Here is a 27,810-nt window from a genome sequence, read left to right as displayed (position 1 = left end):
TAGGCTCTAACCAATTGCAGTGTAATTACAGGTTTATATAGGTTTCCCTTTGTTTGTGACTGAATGAACGTAAACAGTTAATAAATTTTTTTTAATTAGTGTTTATGTAAATTCACAGTTAGAAAAGTTCTGCAATGTTTTCTCTGACCAGTAAGTGGCACCAAACACAAAGGTTGGAATCACTGTGTTCCATAATATATCATTTTGCCAATAAATGCATAAAATGACTCATATAGGCTAACACTGTACAATCTTACAGTTTAACATATCATTAGTAGGAAGCTAAAGTGTAGTCTGGAGACTGAGAATGCTGTGTTAAGAATAAAGTTATAATAAGATTAACATCTAAAGTGTCATATTTGAAAAGTGGTGATTGACGTTGGACAAATGTGATTGTGAGTACATAATTATAATATAAAATCATTTATATAGCTGCTTGCTTTTCTGAAAATACCTGAAAGTATCTATCTATCTTTTAGTGTCTAGTATATAAATCATGTTTGTACATGTTGTGATTGCATAAATTAATAAAATAACACTAAAGAATGACATAAAACTGATTCCGAATGCACAGCTTTTACATGTACAGAAACTAGCATATGTTTCTTGAGCTTGGCGTATGGAGTGCTGCAAGATGGCCCAGCTGGATTTCAGATCATTAGTCTTGCCCAGAAAGTTGCATTTCTGTTTTGAGACTCACTCTGGTTACATTTTAGTAGGTAAGCTGTCTTTAGGGAAAAATGTTTGCAAAACTGAGTATGATTTACATAAATCCATAGCTAATTGCTGGAGCCTTGCATAGTCCATTTTTCCTGGCTGAAAATCAAGGCAAGAAACTTGAGAAGGTTCCTCCATGATAGGTCAGCCAGTCTTGTTTCTTTCTTTGGCATGTCCACACTTCACCAGAGCAGTTATGACAACCAGACCTGACCTATAGCAAAGCAAGATCCAGAGCTGCTGTAGCCTGGGAGCGAGTCTGAGATCATCAGGTCACAAATTGGTCTGGATTGGAGGTTTTTCAGGTAGTGGGACAATGGAGCTGATAACAGCAAGGTTTGACGTCACTTCCAGCACACCTCTCTTCTGGAGGTAGTACGGACTCAGCTTGGCTTCATCCAGCGCAAACGGTCTGATGGACTTCCGCAGTTTCTGAAAGAAGACAAAGCACATGAAGCAGTGTGTTAGCAGGGTATATGAGCTTCTTATCTCTCATGATCTGACAACTTTAGATGACCTTAAGAGCAGGAGGGAAGAAGACAGCTGAGCAAATTCCAGATGAAACTTGGCAGAACATTACTTGAACATTGGACTTATCTTCCATTTGTCAAAGGCATTTTGTTATATCATTCAAGGTAGTACATCGACTTCATTGGTGTAAGGTTAAACTGTCTAAAATTAGACCTAATTTCAACTCTACATGTGATAGGTGCAAGCAAGACCCTGCAAATCTACTACATATGTTTTGGACATGTCCAAGATTACATCACTTTTAGAAATCTATTATTTGTACTCTCTTTAAAATTCTGAAAGAACCAACTGGCTACTCTGCTTATATTGCACTATTTGGTGTCACGCTACCAAATTATTATAAGTGGCTCAAGGAGGTTATGCAATATCTCAAGCTAGAAAAGATAAGATGCTCTCTTCAAGGATCTGTACAGAGGATTTGGCAGCCCTTCCTGACATATGTGGGAAAAATGAAAGCTGAGAATGTACCCCATAATATGAAGTTTTTATGAAGTTACAGTGTACCTCAGTTTTTATGTGATGTTGGAGTTTATATAGCTTTGTCTCAGTGATGTAGGTTTGGAAGGTGGGTGGGTGGAATGGGTGGGTTAGGGGGTATGGGATTGTCTTTTGTATATTGTGTAATCTTTAATAAAAAGACCTGGATCAAAAGAAGACAAAGCACATAACTGAGCAGAAGACAGGTGCAGTCAATATACTGTAAAGTTGTGTGCAAAAATTTGGGCACCCCATTGTCAAATGATGTATTGATTCTCTAAGTAAAAAAAAAATATATAGTAATGTACAAACTTTAATATGGCATTTTAGTGCACAGTTTCAATTTATTTCCTGGAATGTATCAGATATTGGAAGAAAAGAAAATATAAAATGTCATAACTTTTACACAGGCCATTTTTTCCAGTGTGTTAAATTCAGTAGTTGTGCATTCAAATCATTTGACCAGGGGCACCCAAACTTTTGCATGCGATTGTTATGACAGGCCTTAAGGCTATCTGAATGAGCGGCCCAAAGGGTGACAGAAGGGATTTTAAATAAGAGGAGACTCAAATGGATGGATGGATGGCTGCAGACAGGAGGACTGATTTATTACCTCAGTGAGAGAACCAGGCAGAACCCACAGCGTGTGCAGCGCTGCCAGTGGTATCCAGACAATGGACGCTAATGCAATCACCCAGCCAATGCCCTGAGCCCAGGCCGGGTACACGTAATTTTCATAGCGTGCTGGTTTGAACTGAATTACTGAGAACACCAGAATTATCTGAGGAAGAAAGTACAAAACTACAGTTTGACAAAAAAAAAATCTAATGTACACAGTCATGCCAACCCTGCTGAAAAAACCCCATAGAAACAGTTTCTGTTGGTTCCTTATGATTTAATGTGTTTTGGCTTTTTGGTGAGTTGATATAACAGTGTAAAAGGCTTTAATGGTTTAACAGGTGACCAATAGCTGGTTCTAAATGGTTTCCTAACAGGATCTAAAGGTATTCCCCAGGAAACTAGTGGGAACTAGTGGGTTTTGGGAACCATTAGGCTATTTCCTATTACTCTGGGACAATAGCCAATATTTTTTGGCACCATGTCTGCTGAAGTTGATACATAAACATTTATAACTTATTTTAGTGCAGTAGCCCAATATCACCTAAACATTCTGCTCTTTCAGAGTACATTATGTCATCAAATGATGGTTTAAAATATCAGTCAAATTGATGATTGTTTTAAAGCCAAGATCTGTCATCGATATGATTCCGATATCACTGTGCAGCCCTACTTGGTACAAGCTTGAATTATTGTTAGCCACATTTCGATGCTCCAATGCAAAACTAAAGCTGCAACATTCAGACAAATGTCTTGGCTGATTGGTTGCTTTTGGCTTGTATACAGTGGGTTGCAAAAGTATTCAGCCCCCTTGAACTTTTCAACCTTTTGCCACATTTCAGGCTTCAAACATAAAGATATGAAATTGACATTTTTTGTGAAGAGTCAACAACAAGTGGGACACAATCGTGAAGTGGAACGAAATTTGTTGGATATTTTAAACTTTTTTTAGAAATAAAAAACTGAAAAGTGGGGCGTGCAATATTATTCGGCCCCCTTGCTTTAATACTTTGTAGCGCCACCTTTTGCTGTGATTACAGCTGCAAGTGGCTTGGGGTACGTCTCTGTCAGTCTTGCACATCGAGAGACTGAAATTTTTGCCCATTCTTCCTTGCAAAACAGCTCGAGCTCAGTGAAGTTGGATGGAGAGCGTTTGTGAACAGCAGTTTTCAGCTCTTTCCACAGATTCTCGATTGGATTCAGGTCTGGACTTTGACTTGGCCATTCTAACACCTGGATACGTTTATTTGTGAACCATTCCATTGTAGATGTTGCTTTATGTTTTGGATCATTGTCTTGTTGGAAGATAAATCTCCGTCCCAGTCTCAGGTCTTTTGCAGACTCCAACAGGTTTTCTTCCAGAATGGTCCTGTATTTGGCTCCATCCATCTTCCCATCAATATTAACCATCTTCCCTGTCCCTGCTGAAGAAAAGCAGGCCCAAACCATGATGCTGCCACCACCATGTTTGACAGTGGGGATGGTGTGTTCAGGGTGATGAGCTGTATTGCTTTTACGCCAAACATAAGTTCGATTTTGGTTTCATCTGACCAGAGCACCTTCTTCCACATGTTTGGTGTGTCTCCCAGGTGGCTTGTGGCAAACATTAAATGAGACTTTTTATGGATATCTTTGAGAAATGGCTTTTTCTTGCCACTCTTCCATAAAGCCCAGATTTGTGCAGTGTACCACTGATCGTTGTCCTATGGACAAAGTCTCCCACCTCAGCTGTAGATCTCTGCAGTTCATCCAGAGTGATCATGGGCCTCTTGGCTGCATCTATGATCAGTCTTCTCCTTGTTTGAGCTGAAAGTTTAGAGGGACGGCCGGGTCTTGGTAGATTTGCAGTGGTCTGATGCTCCTTCCATTTCAATATGATCGCTTGCACAGTGCTCCTTGAGATGTTTAAAGCTTGGGAAATCTTTTTCTATCCAAATCCGGCTTTAAACCTCTCCACAACAGTATCTCGGACCTGCCTGGTGTGTTCCTTGGTCTTCATGATGCTCTCTGCGCTTTAAACAGAACTCTGAGACTATCACAGAGCAGGTGCATTTATACGGAGACTTGATTACACACAGGTGGATTCTATTTATCATCATCAGTCATTTAGGTCAACATTGGATCATTCAGAGATCCTCACTGAACTTCTGGAGTGAGTTTGCTGCACTGAAAGTAAAGAGGCCGAATAATATTGCACGCCCCACTTTTCAGTTTTTTATTTCTAAAAAAAGTTTAAAATATCCAATAAATTTCGTTCCACTTCACAATTGTGTCCCACTTGTTGTTGATTCTTCACAAAAAATTACAATTTCATATCTTTATGTTTGAAGCCTGAAATGTGGCAAAAGGTTGAAAAGTTCAAGGGGGCTGAATACTTTTGCAACCCACTGTATATGATCAACTATGAAACTCTTTACTGATTTTTCAAAAAATCTCTGCATAATGAAAAGTCTGAGATGGTGAACAGAGTCACTCAGTGTGGTTCAATGTGATTTGCTCTGTTCCTGAGAAACTTGGAGAGTCAGAAATGTTCACGGTTGTAATGATACGAACCAGGCATTTGAAGAGTTTAATGCCTCTAAAAGCTCCCTCAAAGGACTCTTTTACATGAAATGACCACACTATATTTCTAAAAGCATTCAGTCACCCATCCAAATAATTGAATTCAGGTGTTCCAATCACTTCCATGGCCACAGGTGAACCAAACCAAGCAGCTAAATGCGCTTCTGGACGAATGGTCAAAAATTCCCATAAACACACTCCTAACCCTTGTGGAAAGCCTTCCCAGAAGAGATGAAGCTGTTATAGCTGCAAAGGGTGGGCCGACATCATATTAAACCCTATGGATTAAGAATGGGATGTCACTCAAGGTCATATGCGTGTGAAGGCAGATGAGCGAATACTTTTGAAAATACAGTGTAAGAATGCCTAAAACGTTATTTTACAATAGTGTTTAGATTTTGTAAGGGGAAATAGCTCCCTAAAAACATTTTTTTCAGATTCATCACTATTTTTTCATTATTAATGTGTAGGTTCCTGTAGATATTCTGGTCATTTTGGACATTAAATAAAATATTTGCTTGTTGACAGTGCAGCCCCCTTGTTCTAGTAGGATGCAACATTTCACATCAAAACACTCTGTATGACTCAACGAGGGAATTACATAAAAAAATTAGAAAAATTCCTCTGGCCTTAACAATCTTAGCGTATCATAGCATACCATAATCTTAGCATATCGTAATCTTCACATGCTATTTGTAACTCTTTCTGAAACATGTTCAATAACGCTGAAATGTTTTCTCTGTCTGTCTGTGTCTGTCTGTGCCATGTTAAAGAGACTGAGATTCCAAACTGTGGGACAATCCAGAGAAAAACACTCAAAAATGACTCATGTTACTCACCGTCACCAGTAAAGGACAGATCAGTATCCAACAAACCCTGAAAAAGATGCTGGGCTTTTTCCCCGTCATCTCCTCTAAATTACTCGACAGACGCCTTACCCCTGAGAACAGAACAGGACAGACAGGCTGGTGAGAAGGATGCCATTCAGGTCTTGTGGATTCAAAATGACTTCATGATTTGACTGTGATGGTCATTTGACATTCAAATGGGAGCAGAATTTGATTCTCAAAGCAGATTTGAAAAACAGTTGATTGCTTTTTTTCTCTCTCTTTTCTGTCATATTACATTTTGTTGATTTTCTAAGTGAAAGTGCATTTCAACATTGTGCGCAATGTTTTCCAGTTCAAGAATCCGATTATCGCTTCTATCACCCTGCCAATACAGTCTGCAGCAACTCAAACCTACTTTCTATTCTATTTTTAGTTTTTATGCTTTGTTGAAACATTAACTGTGTATGTGAAAATCTTCAATAAAAACCACATATTTAATAATATAATCTTGAGTAACTCAATGTATTTTTTTATAATGTGCATTTATATGTGCATTCATGAGTTACTTGATTTGTAGGTTCATGGTGACCTGTGCACTAATGTGCCCCCTGCTGGACAAACGTCAGACTGCTACACATGCTCAGAATGAGTTGATTGCCAAAGCCATGTTTGTTTCTTTATAAACGAAAAAAACAAGATGTTTTCTGTTGTTATAGCTCTGGAATTAATTTGTAAAGGCCTTTGGAAAAGCATGTAAAATAGTATTTTCAGAATTTTACTCATTTGAACCACCGGGACACAATAGCTCAATAATAATGGAAAATGCTGTGAATTTTTCTCTGACAGTAATCCACACTCTGAAAAGCCCACAGCAGAGACAGATGGGAATTTACTCTACCATAGCCTCTCAGCTTTCTAAGGTGAAAACGTGTATTAATATTGTTTAACAAGGTTTTAAAGGTAAATCAGTCCTCTTCAGTTCTCTGGTAGTTTCAAACACAGTGATTATCACCCTTTGAGCATCATCATCGGTTTACTTGTCCCTCATTCACAATATGTGTCCTTTATAGAGAACACAGTTCCACATATTATAATCCACAAATGCTGTTTACTTAACAGATTTAATATATTGGAAAAAGTAAGACATACAGTGTGACCTTTCAGAAAGCATGTAGCATTGTATTTTCAAATTGTTTAGGATTTCACTCATTCAGACCACCGGGACATAATAGGTGTACGAAAAATGCTGTGGATGTTTCTCAGCCAGTAAATCACACTCTGGGAAACCCAGAAAACAAATAGAAATTCAGCACTAAAATTGCAGAAAAATGCTACATTTAAGTTTGTCACTGCAGAGGGTGTGTTCACTTATTATCACTTGGAAAATCTACAACCAGGGGTGTTCAAACTTTTGCATATAATGTATGTGTCTGTCATATGAAGGTCATTTGAAGAACATGCTTGGCACAGTATGCAAAGTAGGACGTTAGGAATGTATGTGTTGCTTGAACTCGTACCATAAAACCAGCAAATGGCTACCACCTCAAAAAAGGCCAGGAACATGATGGACACTATGGCAGTGTAGTGATCCATCAGCTGGAACACATAAATCCCAACCTGTGGAAAACCATCAGAGATTGTTAACCATCATCAGAGGTTGTTCACTAGATTGTTGATCTCTAACTCAGAATGAAGCACTAGGTCTCTGTAGGGGCCTGTACCAAATGTTCCTTGCTTTCTTGAAATTAGACAGTATGGTGGGCACTGTTTCAGAATGGCCCCTCCATGAAATGGATTTTAAGGTGCAAGAACAGTTTCACATTAACCATAGTTGTCAAGGCATTGTAGTAAACAGTCCTATACATTTAAGCCTGGACTAATTAAATGTGATAAGCCTCATGTGAAAAGGTCAGCCAGTCAGAACAGAGGTCTTTTATATATTGTTGCTGTCCAATGAAAAACAAGCATCTCCAAAACTGTAACTTTACAGGAGAAGGCAAAAACTCTCATACCTTTCAATGTACAGTACTGTGCGGAAGTCTTAGGCACCCAAGACACATTTTCAAAATCTATTTATTTGTGTAGTTTGTGTTTATTTGCTGAGAAAAGTGTTCATATTTGAATAAACAAAATTTATAGAATATTAATTCATAATTACACACACACACACATATATATATATCAATAAATTGCGCTCATGATGTAATTGATGACATTAACAAGTCTCTGTGGCGGCTGTGAAGGTGTCAAGGAAAAATATGGACCCAAGAAATTCTTGTTACTTTTTATTGTTCTTATGTTTATTTGAATTATGAATATGACTTTATTCTAATGTATATTGTGATAAACTCGCCGCTGAGGTAAAGTGTTTAAAAATTTGCTTAGAGGCCTACATTGACTTTTAGAATATTTTGGAAAATATTTTGTTCCAAGTGATTTTAGAACATTTCTATCGGTTCATGCATCATTAAATCTGCACAGTGTAAAGGACAACTGGTGTGCCGAAATGATGCAGAAAACTAAATTCAAAAATGGACAAAAATGGAGATACATGGTTTTCTTTGGACAGGGATGATATGCGGTTTCATTGGAAAAGGCTCTATACGCTTTGGGAAGAACAAGAAGAGGATTGAAAAGGACTACAACTGATATATAAATATTATTTTATTTAATACAGATGGTATTAATTATTAATACGCTCTACTCCCAATAACATAGTCATATGCAAACATTTGGGTGCCCTGATCAAATGTGTAACGGGGAGCGAGGAGGCGGACGCATATGCAGAGATAAGCGAGATTTATTATGGGCAGATCCAGGGTCATAGTCTAAACGGTCCAGGTTCAAATAGTTAATACAGAGAGCAGGAGAGACAGACATGACAAAATGAACACAGGCATAAACAACCAAACAACACAGACAGAGATTCAAACAACACACAGTAACCAGAACAACCAACAACCAACACAGCATATAACAAAGACTAGCAAACACAAGGGGCAAACACAGGGCTTAAATACACAGGGAAAAAAGGGACAGGTGGAAAACAGGTGGAGACAATGAAGAGTCACTGTCAGGGGCAGAGTCATGAAACGAGGGGGCTAAACCAAAACATGAACACATGGACAGGACTGGGAGGGGGCAATTGTGACAAAATGACATATTTTGTTGATTTTGAAATAAAATTAAATAAATGAAAAAAGGTGCTCCACAGAGAACAAACCTCTGTACACTGTAACGCACAATTAGTGTTTATTTGCTGAATTTAACATAGTAGAAAAAATAAAACAGAAAATGTTGCCTGTGCAAAAGTTATGGCACGCTTGTTAAACAAACACATAAAAGTAAACAAATAAAAATTGTGTGCTAAAATTTGCAGAAAATGCCATATTTAAGTCTCCAGCAGAGGATGCGTTAACTTATTTTCACTTAGAAAATCAACAAAACATGTAAACTTGTATACAACTGTATATTGCAAATAAAAAATAAACTCAGGAATGTCACATTTTATGAGTTTATGAATAGAACGGTTTATAAACACAAGTCTGAAAAGGCACAATAACAAAAACAGCCTGATTAACTCAGAAAGAAGTTGAAAATGACTGTTTTTGATGCATAAAGGCAGACCAACATTGTTAGTGGACCTCAGGGGAAAGAAAATATCATGCAATAAAATATGGGCCCTTTTATCTTATCGGCTTGCCACAGACCTGAAAGGTAATGTAAAAGGTAAAATACTATTTTATGTATCCCATTCTAGTATTTTTACCTGCATGACGTGAGGGATGCCCAGGAGGAAAGCAGCACTACACACCACCAAAACCAGCAGTTCCTTTTTCCTGAGGTATTTCAACAACGGCTTACTGTAGCTGTCCATCAGACTGGTCACCATAACTTCTACCATCGCAAACTACAGCACACACAGCGCATGTATCAGGGTCAGCATAAATACACATGAACACTGTGGAAAAGTTTGGAATCATCATGGAACAGTTTGACATCAATATTTTCAATGTCCATAATATTTCAGTTATATTTTCAGTAATTTTTCAAACAATTAGTGGGAAGTTGTAAGAAAAACTGTTAGAAGCGTCCAGATCGATGAACAAAGATGTATATGATGCCAGACTGAGAAAGCTGCATCACTGAGAATGAAGTTATGAGAATAATTAATTTGTTATTGATAAAGCAAATATGCATAGTACCAAAAGAAAAGTGTTATTCAAATCTTGAGGATGATATTTTATAGTCTATGTTAGTTGTAATGTTATAACCTTTGACATATTTTTAAAAAATAATAAATAGAATAAAACCTCTAAATATGCCTTCTGTTCTGTATTTTATAATTTTAATGCATTTTAATGTATTGCATGTGTCATTTTTGCATATAAAACAGCAAAATGTTAACAAAGAACATGCAACAGCTTTACTCACTTCCTTTCTGTTTGTCCAGTCAGTACAGACCGCTTTCATTTAGGTCAGTTACTAAGCCGTGTCAGACATCTGGAGGTCTTCATAAAGCCTTTCGGAGTAGGAGCGCTGCTTCAAGGTCGCTATAGGTTTCAGATTATAATAACTAAGATCATTATAAGAAGGAAGCTGTTCATAGATCAGTATTTACGTTCTTTGCAAATACGGGCCCGAAAGCTCTGTGCAAGCTCAAGCCTAAGCAAGCTTAGCTGAAGTTATAGCAAAGTCATTTTAGGACAGTCTGTCCACTTCACAGCCATCTTGGCAGGGCAGTTATTTCTCCTAATAAAAGACCAGGCTCCCATCTCTTTGAATAGTTAGAGAACAACAAAACCAAAAGCCATGTCAATGTTTCAAATACACATTTGAAATCACTGATAAAATAGAACAAAGCCAGCATGAATAATTTGTAGCATTTAGCCCAAATGTTTTCTCAGCTTTTTCTGTTTACTGTGTCTCCACAACGAAGGGGGAGTTTTTACCGCTTGCAACTTCAACTGTGAGCTGATTGGCTTATTTTATTGAAAGGTGGGACTTTCTTCATAAACATTGAACATTATGAGCTTTTCCATTCATTTTTAACCAGTGAGTTGTCTCCTCCTTTGTAAAATCTCTGGTTATACCAGAAGAGATGTTGTAATATCTGTAACTTCAGCTTGCTTCAGTATAAGAGACCAAAGAGCTAGCTCTAACCTGAAGAGAAAATTCCCCAGCCATCTACGGCAGAGAAACGGGATCAGAAATAATATGTACACATCATGTTTCATTCACTTTTACTGTTGCACTGACAACACTAAGGTCTTTAAAATGCTACTGTGTTTGCTGCACGTGATTTACAAAGTAACATTTGCAGTATTTTCTATACAGCTTAAGTGTCCCGATGGTTATTTGAATTCTGAAAACTGTATCAACGGAAAACGTCTTGGTTACTCGCAATTTAAAGTTCCTCAAGCAGATGGCGCAGTTACAATAGCACGCAAGTAAATCTGCACCAGAAGAAGCTTGTGAATGAACGTCTTTGCAGTAACGTCTATTATAATGACAGGTAATGTAACCTTCAAAAGATGTTGGGCTACTCTGGAGTATGTTATTTAAGTGTGGTTTTGGCAAAGATTTTCATTAAAGTGCACTTAAATTAGAACAGAAAGCAGGTCAAAGCTACAGTGGACCACATGTATTTGTTTGGGTGGTTTTAGGGGGGCAGGGGGCATCAGTGGCAGCAATATAATTGATAATCACAAATTTTTAACTAGTAGTATTGTATTGTACTAAAAGTATTGTACTTATTATTTATAGATATTGCCTAGGCCTAGTGTAAGATACACTCTTTTTAGCTCACTAAAACTGTGATCCTAGTGACATAAGTAGAACTTCCCAAATGGCCTACAGTGACATTTTTTCTCATGAAAGTGGTCCCGCCAACTATAAATCAAAGCATGCTTGTCCAGTTCCAGTTGGAATGACATTGATGATTCATCTAAAGCATTAAGCCTACAGTTCAGCTCCTGAAGTCCTAACCAAGGGGGGAGTTGTATCTATCTAGATACAGCAGAAAATTACAGACATGTATTATCTAGCGCCGAGAAATTATCATGCCTACTCCTGATGGAACATGTCATTTTGAAACTGCCTTGTTTAAGACTGTGGTTTAGACACAAAGCTGGTTACTTGTACTCTGCTTCACTCTCTCTCAGTAGTGTACGTAGGGATTGAGGTTTTATAACCCATTAGCTCTATGTAATATCTACTACACGCCACAACCAAACCACAACCGGACTTCAAAATGTGCTTTTCTGTTAATACTGTAATTTGTAACAAGTCTGATTGTACCTGGCTGTCTAGGCCAAGGCAGAGGAGCATGAAGAAGAAGAACACTGCCCACATTGGAGCCACTGGCATTGTCACAAAGGCCTGTGGGTAAACCACAAACACCAGGCCTGGTCCTGCAGGAGGCAAAAGAAATCTTTTAAAAATCTGGTAGCACCATAGACAACCTGCACAATAAATGTTTGATTAATTGTGTTGTTACAGTAAATGCAAATTCTATGTCTCAAGTGAAATATGTCCCAGAACCTGTAACTCACCATCAACTGCAATTTCACTGACTGGAATATTCTGCAGGTAAGACATGTAGCCAAATGCAGAGAATATCACAAACCCAGCCAGAATGCTAGTCAATGAGTTAGTGATGGCGATGGCCAGGGTGTCCCTGTAATACACAATGAAAAACATGTCAATAAAAGTCACATAAAATGAATGTCAATAAATGAACCTGACGTCTGCAGTTTTAAGGACACGACATACTGTGAAAGCAGCAGGTACACTAAACATAAACTATATGGACAAAAGTATTGGGACACATTCAGGTGTCTCATTCCATTGCCACAGGTGTATAATATCAAGCCGTACAATCTGCCTTTACAAACATTTGTGGAGGAATGGGCTGCTCTAAAGAGCTCACTGAATTTGAGCATAGCACTGTAATAGGATGCCAATTCTGCAATGAGTCAGTTCAGTAAATCCCCCACCCCCCCAGATATTCCACAATCAACTGTTAGTGGTATTATTGAAAGGAGGAAGCGTTTAGGAACCACAGCAACTCAGCCCCGAAGTGTCAGACCACATAAAGTTACAGAGCGGGTCGCCAAGTGCTGAGGAGCATAGTGAATAAAAGACACCAATGCTCTGCTGATCAATGAAGGCAGAGTTCCAAACCTCATCTGGCATCAACATCAACACAAAAACTGTGTGCCATTAGCTTCATGGCATGAGTGCCATGAATGCCAGGAAACTGTTATCCTTCTGTCTGCATTGTGCCAACTGTAAAGTTTGGTACAGGAGGGATAATGCTATGGGGTTGTTTTCAGGGGTTGGCCTAGGTCCCTGGTTCCAGTGAAAGAAACTCTTAATGGTACAGCAGACAGAGACATTTTGGACAATGGTATACATCCAACTTTGTGGGTATAGTTTGGGAAAGAACTTTGTCTGTTCCAGCATGACTGAGCCCCTGTGCACAAAACAAGGTCCATGAAGGCATGGCTGGGTGAGTTTGATGTGGAAGAACTTGCCTGGCTCGCATAGAGCCCTGACCTCAACCCCACTGAACACTTTTGGGATGAACTATAATGGAGACTGTGAGCCAGGCCCTCTCATCCAATATCAATGTCTGACCACACAAATGGTCTTCTGGATGAATGGACAAAAATTCCCACAGACACACTCTGAACTCTTGAAGAAGGTAGGTGTTTGCACAGTCTTGTATATACAATATTGTGCGTAAGTCAGAGACCGCTTCATAGCTTCCCAGAAGAGTGAAAGCTGTTATAGCTACAAAGGGGGACCAACTCTGTATTAATTGTCTCAGTACCTTTGTCCATATAGTCTATGTTTGAAACTGGGTCCAGCATAATTTGAGAAAGATAAATGGCTCCACTATCCATAAAAAAAGATTACCTGTCACATTTGGCTCCTCCCACCCCCCCATGTGCTTTTTGTCTACCTTTTGATAGTCCACGTGCTTCTTTCTTTTGGTATCCCTAGTCCTGCCCCCTTGTTTTGTGACTCTGCCCCTGATTCTTTTCACCTGTCCCTCATCTTCCCGGTGTCGTATTTAAGCCTTGTGCTTGCCCTTTGTTTTGGCTGGTATTTGCTTAGGATGTTTGTTTGATGTTTGATGTATGTTTGTTGGATGTTTTGTTATTTCAGCCTCTGTCTTGTACTTCAGTCTGTGTTTATCTTGTCATGTCTGTCACACGATCTCTCCATGTTGGTAATATGACCATGACCTTGGATTTGCCCTCAATAAAAGTTGCTTATCTCAGCATGTGCGTCCACCTCCTCGCTCCACGTTACATTACCACACATGGAAGTACAAGTAATAAGTTCCAACAGCAACAGAACAGAAATACAAAGTGGCCTTTACTATTAAAAATAAAGCTGCCAAAAGGGTTCTTTGCCATGGAATAACCACTTTGTTTCCCTTGAGAACTTTTCAATGAATGATTTCTACATCATTTGTGTAAAGCAGCTGCCCTTTACATCCAAAATTGCTAGGAATAAATCCTCTTTAAAATAAATTACATTAAAGGTAAAGAATGTTTTCAGTCTTATCTGTAAAGTTACCATTCTGGAGATTTTCTTTTGGACAACAATTTTCCTTTGGATATAACTGTAGTATGAGAAGAGACTCTATGACGGAAGGAGGGGAGAGAACTCTGGAGTTCTGGAGTTCTGGAGTTCTGCTTTAAGCTAGAAGGCCGGACATCCACTTCATAGACAGAGACAGGACTGGGGAATGGAGGAGGGGGAAATGGCGGAGTACAAGTAGAGATGAACATTTCTAGGACGTTACATTGGAAGTTGGATTCCCATCTTCAGTACTGTCACAACTCTATTTTTGTAAACACTGAAGAGATGTGTGAACAACCCTTTGACACTCTGGAGAGCCTTCAGATAACGTAAAGGTTCTATAAAGTTTATATCTTAGAACCGTACATCCAAGCCGATATCTATTTTGCAAACTTTTTTTAAGAATGTATGAAATGACAGAGATCTACAGAAGGTGTTTTTAGGAGTTGTGACTTGTCAGAGCTCATAAAAACATTGGTAACACTTTACATTAAGGGTACATAATCTGCCAATAATTAAGGCATTTACTAATGAATAACTAATCAGAAAATAATGAGTCATTAATCAGGAACAAATGAATAAGTCATATATTAACAACCACAAGACTCAATTACTTACAAATGTACTAAGGAATGAAGATGAAGGTAATAAAGGCTTTCTTCATGCCTGAATTTATTAGGAATTCATGTGGTAATTAATGTTAATGTCAGATCCCCCTCAGACACACTGCTCTGGAATATTATGCCTATCAATTTCAACTATGTTTTTTCTGTAGATGCATCCTGTCATCATTTTGTCCTTCTGCTATATCATGCTGTGTAAGCAGCCCTTGTATTTGTCTGTTTCTATCTGCCATGTCTTGAGTTTGTTTTTGATTTCTTGTGTTACCTCGTCTGTTTCTACCCACCTAGTGACTGTTTAAGAAAATTAAAAGCTGACACTGACATTGTGTGCAACTAGTCCTCATTTGTGACAGCTGCCAGTTTTAATTCATCTTTCATGTCAATAATATGACATTTTAACTCCTATATTGATACACAGAGCCTCATGAAGGAATGGTTTATTCTATAGTTACCACTGAACTCAGAAATGAATTAATTAATGATGGGGAAAGGGCAGTGCTTTTCTCCTGGGGTCAAAAGAATCCTTAAGTCTACACACATTTTTGTGCTCCTGTTGTGCTGGTTGAGGCATGTGGGAGTGAGAAAAATACAAAACAACGCAGCAATTTTCAATTTACTGTAAAGAAAGCAATGATTACTGATGACTCACAATGAATTAATGTTTGTACCCCCTAAAGTGATAAGCCAATCATACTTTATTACTGATTAAATACTGATTCTTCATGATTAATTCATAATGTTTGTGCCCGCTAAAGTAAAGTAATGAACCATTCACACTTCATTACTGATTAAAAGCTAACAAAATTGCAGGGGTTAATAATTACTTACCAAACTGACCGTCACTATTTTGCCCTCTCAAGAACAGTGAGTACAATATGATTCATATAAAAACATAACATTGACGAAATTCACAGGAATAAAAAAGCATATTTTATTATCATCTTATGAGTTCTACACAATACACAACCAGAGCAGGTGAATATGTTAGTGTAGTACACGGAAAATGAAGAGAAACCAATACTTTTTATGTTATCAACCATGAGGAGCTCACTATTTTAAACAAACCAAGTTCCTTAAGTTGGTTTTTGATTGTGTGCACAATGATGTTTTAACTATTGTGAATTGTTCTCTGGCACTTTAAAATTGATTTTAAAACTGCCTTGGTGAAGCCTCTGCTAAAAAAGAGTAGCATGGATCCTCAAACCTCAAATCCCCAAAACAGGATTTCAAACCTACCATTTCTAAATAAAATCTTATAATAATATAAGTTGTTTTCAAACAAGTAAATAAGTATCTAATAATAATCAAACAATGTATATGAGAAGTTTCAGTCAGGTTGTTGTTCCAACCATAGTACAGAGACAGCATTGATTCATATTATGAATGACCTCAGGCTCAGCGCTGATGCACAAAATCTTTCTGTTTTGGTTTTATTAGATTTTAGTGCAGCCTTTGATATTGTTGACCACAAGATTTTACTCCAGCGTCTTGAATGTTGGGATCGGCCTCTCTGGGGATCAGTTTTAGAATGGTTAAATCATATTTAAGTCATATGCATTGCATGGTTTCACTTGGAAATCATTCATCAAAACGATTTGCTGTTCCTTAATAAGTCCCCCAAGGTTCAGTCTTAGGGCCTTTGCTTTTCACTTTATACATGCTACCTCTAGGTGATGTTATTAGGAAGTATAGTATAAATTTTCATAGCTATGCTGACAACACCCAGCTATACATTTCTATTTGTTCTGAAGATCAAGACTCTGTAGACAGACTAACCAGCTGTGTGTCAGGTATTTCTCATTGGATGTTGCAAAATTTTCTGAATTACTGATCGTTGGTACAAAAACTCAGAGAAAAATTATTTTTGAGAAACTTGGTTCTTTAGCTTCATGTACCAAACCTGGAGTAAGAAACCTGGGTGTGATCTTAGACTCTGAGCTCTGTTTCACCCCGCATGTAAACACAGTCACTAAAGTAGCTTTTTATCATTTTAGAAATATCACTAAAGTTTGGGATTTGGGATTTGGGAAATGCATTTTCATTTTCTCTTAAGGTGGTATGTTTCAGAATAACTGTGGCATATATTAAGATAATTCAGTTTTAATGAAATCAAATGCCTATTTTCAGTAAATAACCTAGTTTACCGTTTATTAAACGGTTTATGTTTATGTTGTAACAGTTTGACTTTGCTTGTGGTTGTTAATATGTGACTTATTCATTTGTTCCTGATTAATGACTCTTGATTCTTTTCTGATTAGGTCATGTGTCCTTAATGAAAAGTGTTACCAAAATATTTTGTAACAATTGATTTTTTCTCTGGTAACATTTCATTTTTAACAAAAAAAAAGTTTGAGAGATGAATAGTATTTTACGAACATCAGTTCCTACACTGATAGATTTAAAAAGTTACTTTGCATCTTTATAAAGAACTCGGTGCTTGAGGAGTTTTGTATGTGTTCTCTAGGCAGTATATACACTTGAGATGAACATAAATTCCACTCTTACTTCAGCACGTTGTTGTTGAAAGAGTTGTAGCTAGCCATGGCCATAAGTGAGCCAAAGCCGATCCCGATGGAGTTAAAGATCTGAGCAGCTGCGTTCACCCACACCTACAGACAACACAAAGACACTGTCTGAAATAGCTAAGATAAGGATCTATATCAGGGGTGTCAAACTCAACCACTTAAAGGGCCAAAAAACATCCCAGCAAATCTGAGGGTCCAGCTGTTTTTATTTTATTTTTACTTAACATTTTGCCTTGACCTGAATGGGTCATTGTTTATTCAAAATATGCCAAAAGTGCAACAGCAAAATAAGCATTAAATAATTCTTCATAAATAATTACAAATAAAATTTATTTTAAATAGTGCCTATTTGCTTGAACTAGACACCAGGCATCTTTTCTTTTTGCGTAACCGCTGGACCATAGATTGTTGCTGGGGGGTGGGGGTATTGCACGTTGCAGTGCATGCTGGGGACTGTAGTGCACCTCAAGGTAAAGCGGGCTAATAAGAATAGAAAATTAACATCATTTTGCAGGCAGAATAGGACTTTCTCCTATTCATAGGCCTGACTTGGCCTTGTGTTTGACACATGGGATGTATATCTTCATTTCCATATACACATCTATGCTATATGGGGCATAGGGGGGCTGGAGGTTAGGGAGCTGGCCCTGTGACCGGAAGGTTGCCGGTTCAATCCCCAGGGCGAACAGTCCATGACTGAGGTGTCCTTGAGCCTCACCTAACCCCCAACTGCTCCCCGGGGGTGGATAGGGCTGCCCACCGCTCCGGGCAAGTGTGCTCACTGCCCCCTAGTGTGTGTGTGTTCACTAGTGTGTATGTGGTGTTTCACTTCACGGATGGGTTAAATGCAGAGGTGGAATTTCCCCAGTTGTGGGATCAAAAAAGTATCACTTAATCTTAATCTTAATGTCCAAAGGTATCTAGACACCCCTTCTTATTAGTGAATCAGCTACTTACTTTTGCTGATATAGCTTGTTTTATCTCCACAGAAAAGCATTGCCAATAGAATGGGATGCTCTGCCACGCATGAGGCTAAGGTCACCATGCCCAATGCTGAATGTGAGCTAGAGGGGTATAAAGCCCCTCTAAAGGTATACTGTGCAACAAAAATAGTGACTAAAAGTTGTTGAAATTGGTACTGAAAAATGGTGCTACACTATGTTGCATAAACAATTGCTGTCTCAATCAGTTTACTACTTTACCAAGAACTGTGCTGATGTAGCACACTGTATAGTTTTGTTTCAGCTCCTTGAGCACCACTTTCAGTGTATTTATGTGTTAGCAGTGATTGTATTGATTGATACACTTTGATACAAGTTAAACATTTTGAGTGAGTTATAAACTGTAAATGTGGTTTTTATGTCAGTAAATGAGCTAAAGGAATCGAGAACGGCGGTTTGACCTGTAATTTCAGAAGATTTCTTTCATTTCAGAATTTCTAAATTCTTTGCGGCCCTTTCTTTATCCATGCTTTATCAGGCTAAAGTGTTTTCATTTCCCAAAACTCTTTCTTTCAAGTCGTTCTCCTTTCCTACCTCCACAGACAGCAGCTTCTCCCACTCAGGTACGATGAAGAACCGGATACCTGCTGCGGCTCCAGGAAGCTGAACGTTGTTGATTAGCAGGGCCACTAAGATCACGTAAGGGAATAGAGCTGTGAAGTACACCACCTACAAATTACACACAACCAGTTCAAATTAATTGTAGTATCAAATATGAGGACACTTTGCTGTCTTTTGAATTTTTCCACATATAATTTGATTTCACTGTAGCTTTAATTGGCTCTTTTCACAGGCCCCCAAGTGCCCATTAGATTTATGCTACAAGTTAACAAGCAAGCCCTTGTAATATGCACACCCCTTTTTCCTTTTAAACATACACTTTTTGTGAGTTTTAGCAGTTGCAAGATGTATTCATGAGCAGTGAGTATGTGGTACTATGAGAACAAGTACATACATATGACCCCCATGTCCTAGCCAAAACAAGGCCATCCTCAAAAAAAGAAAAAAACATTTCAAAAAGGAGAGATTCCACATTCTTCACAAATGACTAAGACAGGCCTTTTCTGATCCCATTTATTGCGCTTGACTTCAGTAGGTACCCACATACACTACCTACCATCTGTTTTTAGAGAAGATTTCCACTGTAAATATTTTCCTACACCACTAACAAAAGGTGCCACTCCCCTTAGCCAATTATTAAGAATACTACTCATTTCCTAGCTAGAAGTAACAATTTATCAAGCAGTTTATGACGCAGAGTGGATAGTGAAACTGTTTTGGAGTGGAGGCCCAATGAACTTCACCCACTTTTAATGTGATGTCATGCATCCACTACACCTTGCTGTGCCTTCCCATGTTTCTCCAGTTCTAAAGCAAATCCCTTTTCCATTACTGGATTTCCATGCTCAACTTCCTTACCTTTCCAGTGGACTTGACCCCTTTGAAGATGCAGAGGTAGACGAGAAGCCATGCCAACAGCAGGAGGAGAAAGAGTTCCCATCTCATACTGCCAGTCTCCTCCACTCCTGAAGTCCTCTCCAACATTTTATAACTGAGGCAAACACATTGGCATTTGCATTCAAGTCAACATTATCTTAGTGTTCTGTGTTTACAAGTAAAAAACTTCTTTAGCTTCAAAGGCAGCAAAGGAATCACAGCAAGAGATCCCTGTATATTCAATGCCATTCATATGCATTTGAATCATAATACATTAAAACAGGGTGAAGCTGCACAATGTTTCCTCTGTATGCCACTGTCTCCTGTATAGCCTCCTGTACTCTAATCAGAGCTAATGTCAAGGCTCATAAAACATAAAGTAATGGTCTGACCTTCTGCTGCTGGTTTCTGCTGAATAACAGTTACTCTGTACACAGAGCTGAATGTTTAAAAAGTGAAGTGGATTTAGTGGACTGACCTACACTGTAACTATGATGAGGCAAGAGAAGAGCAAGCAAGCAAAGTTTATTTATATAGCGCTTTTTACAACACGTGTTGTCACAAAGCAGCTTTACAGAAAAATCAGCATTAAAGAAAGAAAATCTGGGTCCAAGCCCCCATGAGCGTGTAGCAAGGAAAAACTCCCTAAGAGCAAGAGGAAGAATCCTTGAGAGGAACCAAGCCTCAGAGGGGGAACCTATCCTCTTCTGGTCGACACCTGATAGCAAACATTGTTAGTATAAAGTATTACAGAATAAAGCGGGAAGAAACAGGTGGGCAGTGGTTAATTTGATTAGTTTATGATTACACAGTGACAGCAGTAGCATCTGAGGGTGGAAAAACTCCCTAAGAGCAAGAGGAAGAATCCTTGAGAGGAACCAAGCCTCAGAGGGGGAACCTATCCTCTTCTGGTTGACACCTGATAGCAAACATTGTTAGTATAAAGTATTACAGAATAAAGCGGGAAGAAACAGGTGGGCAGTGGTTAATTTGATTAGTTTATGATTACACAGTGACAGCAGTAGCATCTGAGGGTGAGGATTGCACAGTGTCATACAGCAAGAAGCTCAATGGTGGTCAACCTGGCCCAGAAGGCTGGCGAACGGTGGGCACCTGATCAAGGCAGAAAAGGCAACAGCATCAGACGCACAGGATGGGCAGCTGTTCATCTCAGCAAAGAAAGGAAAAATAACACAGAGAGTTAGTAGTTCTGTGTTTACAGAGCTTTTACACTTACAGTGTTAACAGAGCAGCAGAGACACCGGCAGGTCTAGATCTGCCAGGGAAGACTAATTACCAAAGACTTGACTATACAAGTAAGTTTTTAGCCTAGACTTAAAGACTGAGGCTGTGTCTGAGTCCCGAACGTTAACAGGAATATTATTCCAAAAGTGGGGGGCTTTGTACGAGAAAGCTCACCAACCTGATGTAACTTTATTCATTCTAGGTACCAGTAGTAAGCCACACCTTGCAGTCTAAGTAGGGGTGACGGTTCATAGTAGGAGAGAAGCTCACTCAGGTACTGAGGGGCGAGTCCATTTAGAGCTTTATAGGTCAATAATAGAATTTTATAATCAATGCAAAATTTAACTGGTAACCTGTGCAGGGTTGATATGGTCAAACTTTCTGGTTATTGTGAGGACTCTGGCTGCAGCGTTCTGGACTAGCTGAAGCTTGTTAAGGCTTTTGTTGGACAGACAGACAGCAGGGCATTACAGTAATCTAGCCTTAAGATAATAAATGCATGAACTAACTTTTCTGCATCTTGTAGAGAGAATGCATTTCATAATTTAGCAATATTACAGAGATGCAGGAAGGCTTTTCTGGTGATATTAGTTATATGTGCGTCAAAGGACAGATCAGGGTCTTTCACAATACCCAGATTTTTACAGACGAGCTTGATGCAACTGAGAAATTGTTAAGTTTAAGTGTAAAATTAGGCAGTTTGTTTCTAGCTGCTTTTGGACCAAGAAGCAAGAAACAAGTTTTATCCAAGTTAAGTAGGAGAAAGTTACTCAACAACCAGTCTTTTATGTCTTTTATACAGTCCTCAATCTTGCAACGTTTAATTTTATCATCTGGTTCACTTGATATATAACTGAGTGAGAGAAGAGAAAAGAAAAGAAAAGAAAAGATGTGGCAAGAGAAGAGAAGAGAAAATGAGTCAAGAGAAGAGAAGAGAAAAGATGTTCCAAGAGAAGAGAAGAGAAGAGAAGAGAAGAGAAGAGAAGAGAAGAGATGTTTCAAGAGAAGAAAAGAGAAAATGAGGCAAGAGAAGAGAAAATAAGACGAGGCAGAGTACAGAAAATAAGATGAGGCAAAGAAGAGAAGAGAGCTTGAAGAGAATGCAAGAATAACAAAGAGAAGAGAGGAGAACAAAAAAGATAAAAGAAAACAAAAGAATACAAAAGGAAAATGAGAGGAGATTAAAAGAGAAGACAAGATGACAAAACAAGGAAACTCACTTGAAGAACTGCTGGCTGGCGGTGGATGTGGAGGAGCTGGTGGTGGCGTAGTCAGTGCAGTTGGGTCTGTTCCAGGTGTTGTTACAGCTCTGCCAGGGCAGCTGGCTCTGGAAAGAGCTGAACAGGTAGTACAGGGCCCAGGTTATGATCACATTATAGTATGTGCACATGATGAACGAGATGGCCACTGTGGCCATGCCCACACCTGAGGAGAAAAGTCATGCAGATACAGTTTAATCACACTGAATTAGGTCACAACATTTGTATCAAAACAGACTTTAATTCAAATCACAATTGCTAAACAGCAATCTAATCTCAGATTATGACCCTATTTAGGTCAATCCTGCTGGTGTACATCCCCTAACTCTTCATCTGTGGTCAATTTCTGATCACAGAGTCACTCTTTGCTGGATATGATTGGGCACTAGACCAGGCCAATTGGGGGCTACAGTCTATGAGTGAACACCTGTATAGTAGACCTATAAGGTAAGTGCAGCTTATAAAGTGACCAGTGAGTGGAAGTTCCAAGCAGGTGCTTTTAATAAATTGGATAGTACATTTAGAATGAAATATAGCATGGGGTAGTGCAGTACCTTTCAGCAGAGGGCACACCTTAGTCATAGCATGGACAGGCCCCTTCTTCAGGTACTGACCCACGGTCAGCTCCATGTAGAGCAGAGGAATGCCCAGCAAGACCAGCATAAGCAAGTAGGGCACCAGGAATGCACCTAAGGATGACACACATAATCTTCCCATCAAAAATGTGTGGCCCACAAAAAATATAAGACTTTAAGGTTTATTATTAGGAATATAATATCAGTGACTGTGCTGTAGGAATAATACTGTATCATAGGCATTTTAGACCAGTTCTGTGATGTCAGAGCTTAAAATACTTCCAGTTGTTCCCGGTATCAAAAATAGTTTTACAAGCTTTTAATAACAGTTTGTAAAAGAAAACTGCATTTCCCTGAAAAACACTTGAAAATTGGAATTATTAAAATATACTACACTCTTTAAAAAATGGCTAGTAGAGAAAATGGCTCTTCAGATTGATGGAGAATGTGCTGCAGATGGTTCTATATAGAAGCTTTTTGTGAAGAGTTCCATGTGACAACAGCAGAACTGTTTTTGGTGCTATAAAGTACCTTTTCCAAAAAGCTACCATATAGAACCATCTACAGCACATTCTCCATCAATCTGAAGAACCATTTCACCATGCGAAGAACCATTTAATCATGCAAACCATTTTCAAACGATTTTTAAAAAAAACATATCGCTTAGGAAACTTTTTTCAGAGTGTAGGTGAAGAACAGGATGAAGAGAAGGAGAAGGAAAAAGGAGGAGGAGGATGAAAAGGATGTTTAAAAAGAAGAAGAAGAAAAAGATGAACATATTAAGAAAAAGAAAATGTATAAGAACAAGGTGAATGAGGAGAAAGGGAGGAAGACTTGAAAAAGAAGAAAAGAAAAAGATATGTGGCAGTAGCAGCAGCAGAAGAAGAGAAGATGTGGAATAATAATAATATTTTTTATCTTAATGAGCATAGAATTAAAAATATATACCGATCAGACATAACATTATGACCACCTCCTTGTTTCTACGCTCACTGTCCATTTTATCAGCTCCACTTACTACATAGGTGCACTTTGTAGTTCTACAATATCTGCATTCCAGCAGTGATCCACTCAGACCAGCACAGCACACACCAGCACATCACCACCACATCAGTGTTACTGCAGTGCTGAGAATGATCCACCACCCAAATAGTACCTGCTCTGTGAGGGTCCATGTGGGTCCTGACCACTGAAGAACAGGGTGAAAGGGGGCTAACGAAGTACCAGAGAAACAGATGGACTACAGTCTGTAACTGTAGAACTACAAAGTACAGCTATACAGTAAGTGGAGCTGATAAAATGGACAGTGAGTGTAGAAACAAGGAGGTGGTCAGAATGTTATGCCTGATCAGTGCACATATGTGTGTGTGTGTGTGTGTGTGTGTGTGTGTGTGTATAAGAAAATGTTGTATCTCCAAAATGGAAAAAAACTACTTTACTTTTTATGTAAGTCAATGGAACCAGATTTTTTACAGGTCATTTTGGGCTGTTTTGTTTGGGCTATTCTTCATGAAATTTACATACAATGTAGGGCAACTGAAAACTGAAAAACAACAAAAATGGAGATTTTTGTCCATTTGATGAAGATGAAGAATATGTGTTAGAAGTAGCCCAAGACACAATCCCACTTCTTTTTTGAATGTATATATATATATATATGTATATATATATATATATATATATATATGTACACATAGCCCTAACACTTCACCCTACCCCTACATCTCAAAAAATATCGAGACACCCTACCCCTAGACATGAACGCACAAAACAGAGGGCTAAGGGCTAAGTGGTAGCATAGGGGAGAAATGGGATTGGGCCTACAATGTGGAAGAAGAAGAACAAGAAGAAGACTATGTGGCCCAAGTCCAAGATGTGGAAGAAGAAGAACAACAACAACAACAATATAATAAATCACTGAAGTGACTGACTGTCCAATTGCTTTCCACTCCCTGAAATGACGATCCTTTAATTATTAATGAGGAATGTGATGAAAGGACACCTCTGTGAGCATTTTAGACACAAAAAAGTAGTAATCTGCTACTGTTTACCTAAACGTGTCTCTGCATTTATTCTGTGAAACTGCTGCCCATTTTCTACCTCCTGCTGTCCACACACCGCTTTATTTGCACAGTGTCAGATATGTATTTATTCAGATATGACTTTTATTATATTGTTTGCACAGTCAGTTGGTGTATTGTGTGTGTTGAGGCTAACATGTTCTTTATCTTATCTTACTTTATATTAAGCTTTATTGAGTCATATAATATTGCATTTTTGCATTAACCATTCTGAGACACTCAAGCACTCTTTGAATATGGGCCCATAAATCATCATGGCCAAGTGTCTCATGATTACCTACTGCATATTTAATTTTATCTTCTGGACTTAATCTCTCTCTCTCTCTCTCTCTCTCTCTCTCTCTCTCTCTCTCTCTCTCTCTCTCTCTCTCTCTCTGGAGTTTCTCAAAGCTAATGCTTCTATGACTAACTGTGTTAACTAGCCAGCTGATGCTAATAGCTGCTTGTGTCACTGTTCTTCTTTAGTCTGCAGTCAATGAGATTAAGTGATTAAGTGATACTTTTTTGATCCCACAACTGGGGAAATTCCACCTCCGCATTTAACCCATCCGTGCAGTGAAACACCACATACACACTAGTGAACACACACACTAGGGGGCAGTGAGCGTGATCAAATGGTTTCTGCTGTTTTTTCAGATAGATTAACATACACAATTACAAACTGAAATATTTAGTAAATAACCCTAGATAGGTAGAATGAGCTATATATATATATATATACAAGATGAAAAAATGCTGCAGTAAGTAAATTACATAATTACACAACTATAAAGCTGCTAATTATGCTATCTAGTGAGGTAATCAAATCGCTAGATTGCAAGAAAGTTTCACCAAGTAAAGCCAGCCTAGCAGATTACATTATACTCTTGTCTCTGATTATGTAATCCTGTTACCCTGCAGCCGATATTGGAACCAGTTTTGATACAGTACTTTTCTTTTAAAAATGACGAAGCTCTAAAATGAGCTAGTTATATGTTTAAGTGCTTCACTAAAGACTGCCATCTTAAAGTAGGCTATAATGCTCAAACTACTCAAACTCTCGACTACATCTCAGGACGAAATACACAGCTAACAACATCACATCACACAGTGTGAGTGAGTGCTATTTCAGGATAGATTTGTTACAGGATTGGAGCGGGTTCATTCTTTCTTTCCCCCAGATATCCAATCTATCAGTTTTCTGCTACTGCTATGCCAGCCCTGTTTCTGTGTTGAAATATATACACCTCTGTACCTCCTATCACCCTTAGATAAATTCAGTTTCTGCAGTGAGCAACTAAACTCTCAACTGCATTAGCAGCAGTTGTGTGACAACACATGAAAGCAGTATCAGTACGCTGCAGAACGCAGGAGAATGACTCTGCTGAGTCAAATGCGCCAGGTTGTTTCATACCTCCACCACTCCGGTAACAAAGGTAAGGGAACCTCCAGATGTTGCCGAGACCCACAGCACAGCCTATCCCAGCCAAAGTGAACTCAATCTGCCTGCTCCATGTGAGCCTCCCTGCTTCAAGCTCCCCAGCCATGACTTCTTACTGCTTCTTCTGTCCCTGTCTTCTTGCTAAGGCACCAGGGTCCAGGACAGGGAATGAGACGCCCTTGGCCTAGATTATAAAAGAAAGCTGGTCACATAAGCACTCTTTTTGAGCATTAATGATTAGCTGGGAAGTGTAGCAGAGGTGACAGTGAAGCAGTGCAGGAATATAGTTTTTCACAGGAGCATTTCTCAGTCTTTGTATGTAACCCCTTTTTTAAGCTTTAAAGGGGAATTCCACTGAACCTTTCAACTGTTGAAATTACGAACTGCACAATTTCAATGTTGAGATGTAAACAAAGTCATTCAGATTGGTTTCATGTGGGACGATTCACTGTAGACAAACGTATGGATTCCGGTTTGTTCAAAATGGTGGTGATAGGAAGCAGGGGCTCCAAATCTACAATGTAAATATACTCATTTAATTTACAATTCAAAATGAGGACTTCCTCATATACATTTAAAGACTATATAGATTTTTTTCCCTAGAACTGTAATGGCTAATCCCTAGTGCTCAACTCACACCAATCCAGACTCTACCTAAGACAATATTTATAGAAAGCATCTACCAGAAAGTAAACCATTAACCCCAGTCCATAAGCTGGGAATGTGTGTTTATCAACTTCTGTTGGCTAATCATGGTATTCCGCAACTTTCCCAGGGCTTAAGTAAACAATAAACACTGATACAGTGACTGGAATTTTTGATGAGAATGTGAAAGAGCTATTCCACAAACAGGATTCCTCTGTGAGCTTGAAACAAAGGCCATTTCTGCCCAATAGGAATGCTCCTTACCTTTTTTCCTATTGGCCAACATAGATTTATACTTCTGAACAAAAACTCACTTTGTGATATTTCAAACATAGATCTTAAAGGGGACTTCCAGCAAGTTCTCAAATTGTAAGCATAAAGGAGTGGATAAGATGTAAACAAAGTCATTTAGAGCGGTTTTATAAGACCCTAAAAGCAACAAAATTGGCCAAGAGTTTGTTACTTTTGGCCATATAGTGTGTGTGTGGGTGTGAGCGTGTGTGTGAGTGTGTGTGTGTGGGTGTGTGTGTGTGTGTGTGAGGTGTATGTATGTATATATGTGTGTGTGTGTGTGTGAGTGTGTGTACAGATTGACTGAACAGGTTAATTGGAAACAGGTGAGTGTCATGATTGGTTATAAAGCGAGCATCCCTGAAAGGCTCAGTC

General features: G+C 38.7%; 1 protein-coding gene across 1 annotated transcript; it reads right to left on the bottom strand.

Moving 5' to 3' along the window:
- Positions 1 to 74: 74 nt before the first annotated feature.
- si:ch211-283g2.1 (sodium- and chloride-dependent GABA transporter ine) lies at positions 75 to 27,105 on the bottom strand. Its single transcript, XM_017714872.2, has 13 exons — positions 26,473 to 27,105; positions 22,978 to 23,112; positions 22,385 to 22,589; positions 19,902 to 20,034; positions 19,017 to 19,151; positions 17,462 to 17,565; positions 12,290 to 12,414; positions 12,036 to 12,148; positions 9,505 to 9,645; positions 7,253 to 7,352; positions 5,745 to 5,845; positions 2,339 to 2,506; positions 75 to 1,149 (listed from the first exon to the last, which is right to left on the bottom strand). Exons 1-13 carry the CDS (start codon positions 26,603 to 26,605, stop codon positions 991 to 993), a joined length of 1,752 nt encoding a protein of 583 aa, XP_017570361.1. The 5' UTR covers positions 26,606 to 27,105; the 3' UTR covers positions 75 to 990.
- Between the last annotated feature and the right edge of the window lie 705 nt (positions 27,106 to 27,810).

The sequence above is a fragment of the Pygocentrus nattereri genome, chromosome 23 (assembly GCF_015220715.1).
Source record: "Pygocentrus nattereri isolate fPygNat1 chromosome 23, fPygNat1.pri, whole genome shotgun sequence".
In the NCBI taxonomy this organism is placed as follows: domain Eukaryota; kingdom Metazoa; phylum Chordata; class Actinopteri; order Characiformes; family Serrasalmidae; genus Pygocentrus; species Pygocentrus nattereri.
This window is presented reverse-complemented; position numbering and strand designations above follow the sequence as displayed.

Coding starts and splice junctions, on each gene's coding strand:
- si:ch211-283g2.1 (XM_017714872.2), bottom strand. CDS start 26,605: ATGGCTGGGGAGCTTGAAGCAGGGAGGCTCACATGGAGCAGGCAGATT. Junction 12,415..17,461: donor TTCAACAACAACGTGCTGAA/GTAAGAGTGGAA, acceptor TGTGTATTACAG/GGACACCCTGGCCATCGCCA. Junction 7,353..9,504: donor GCATCCCTCACGTCATGCAG/GTAAAAATACTA, acceptor GGTTTTCCACAG/GTTGGGATTTATGTGTTCCA.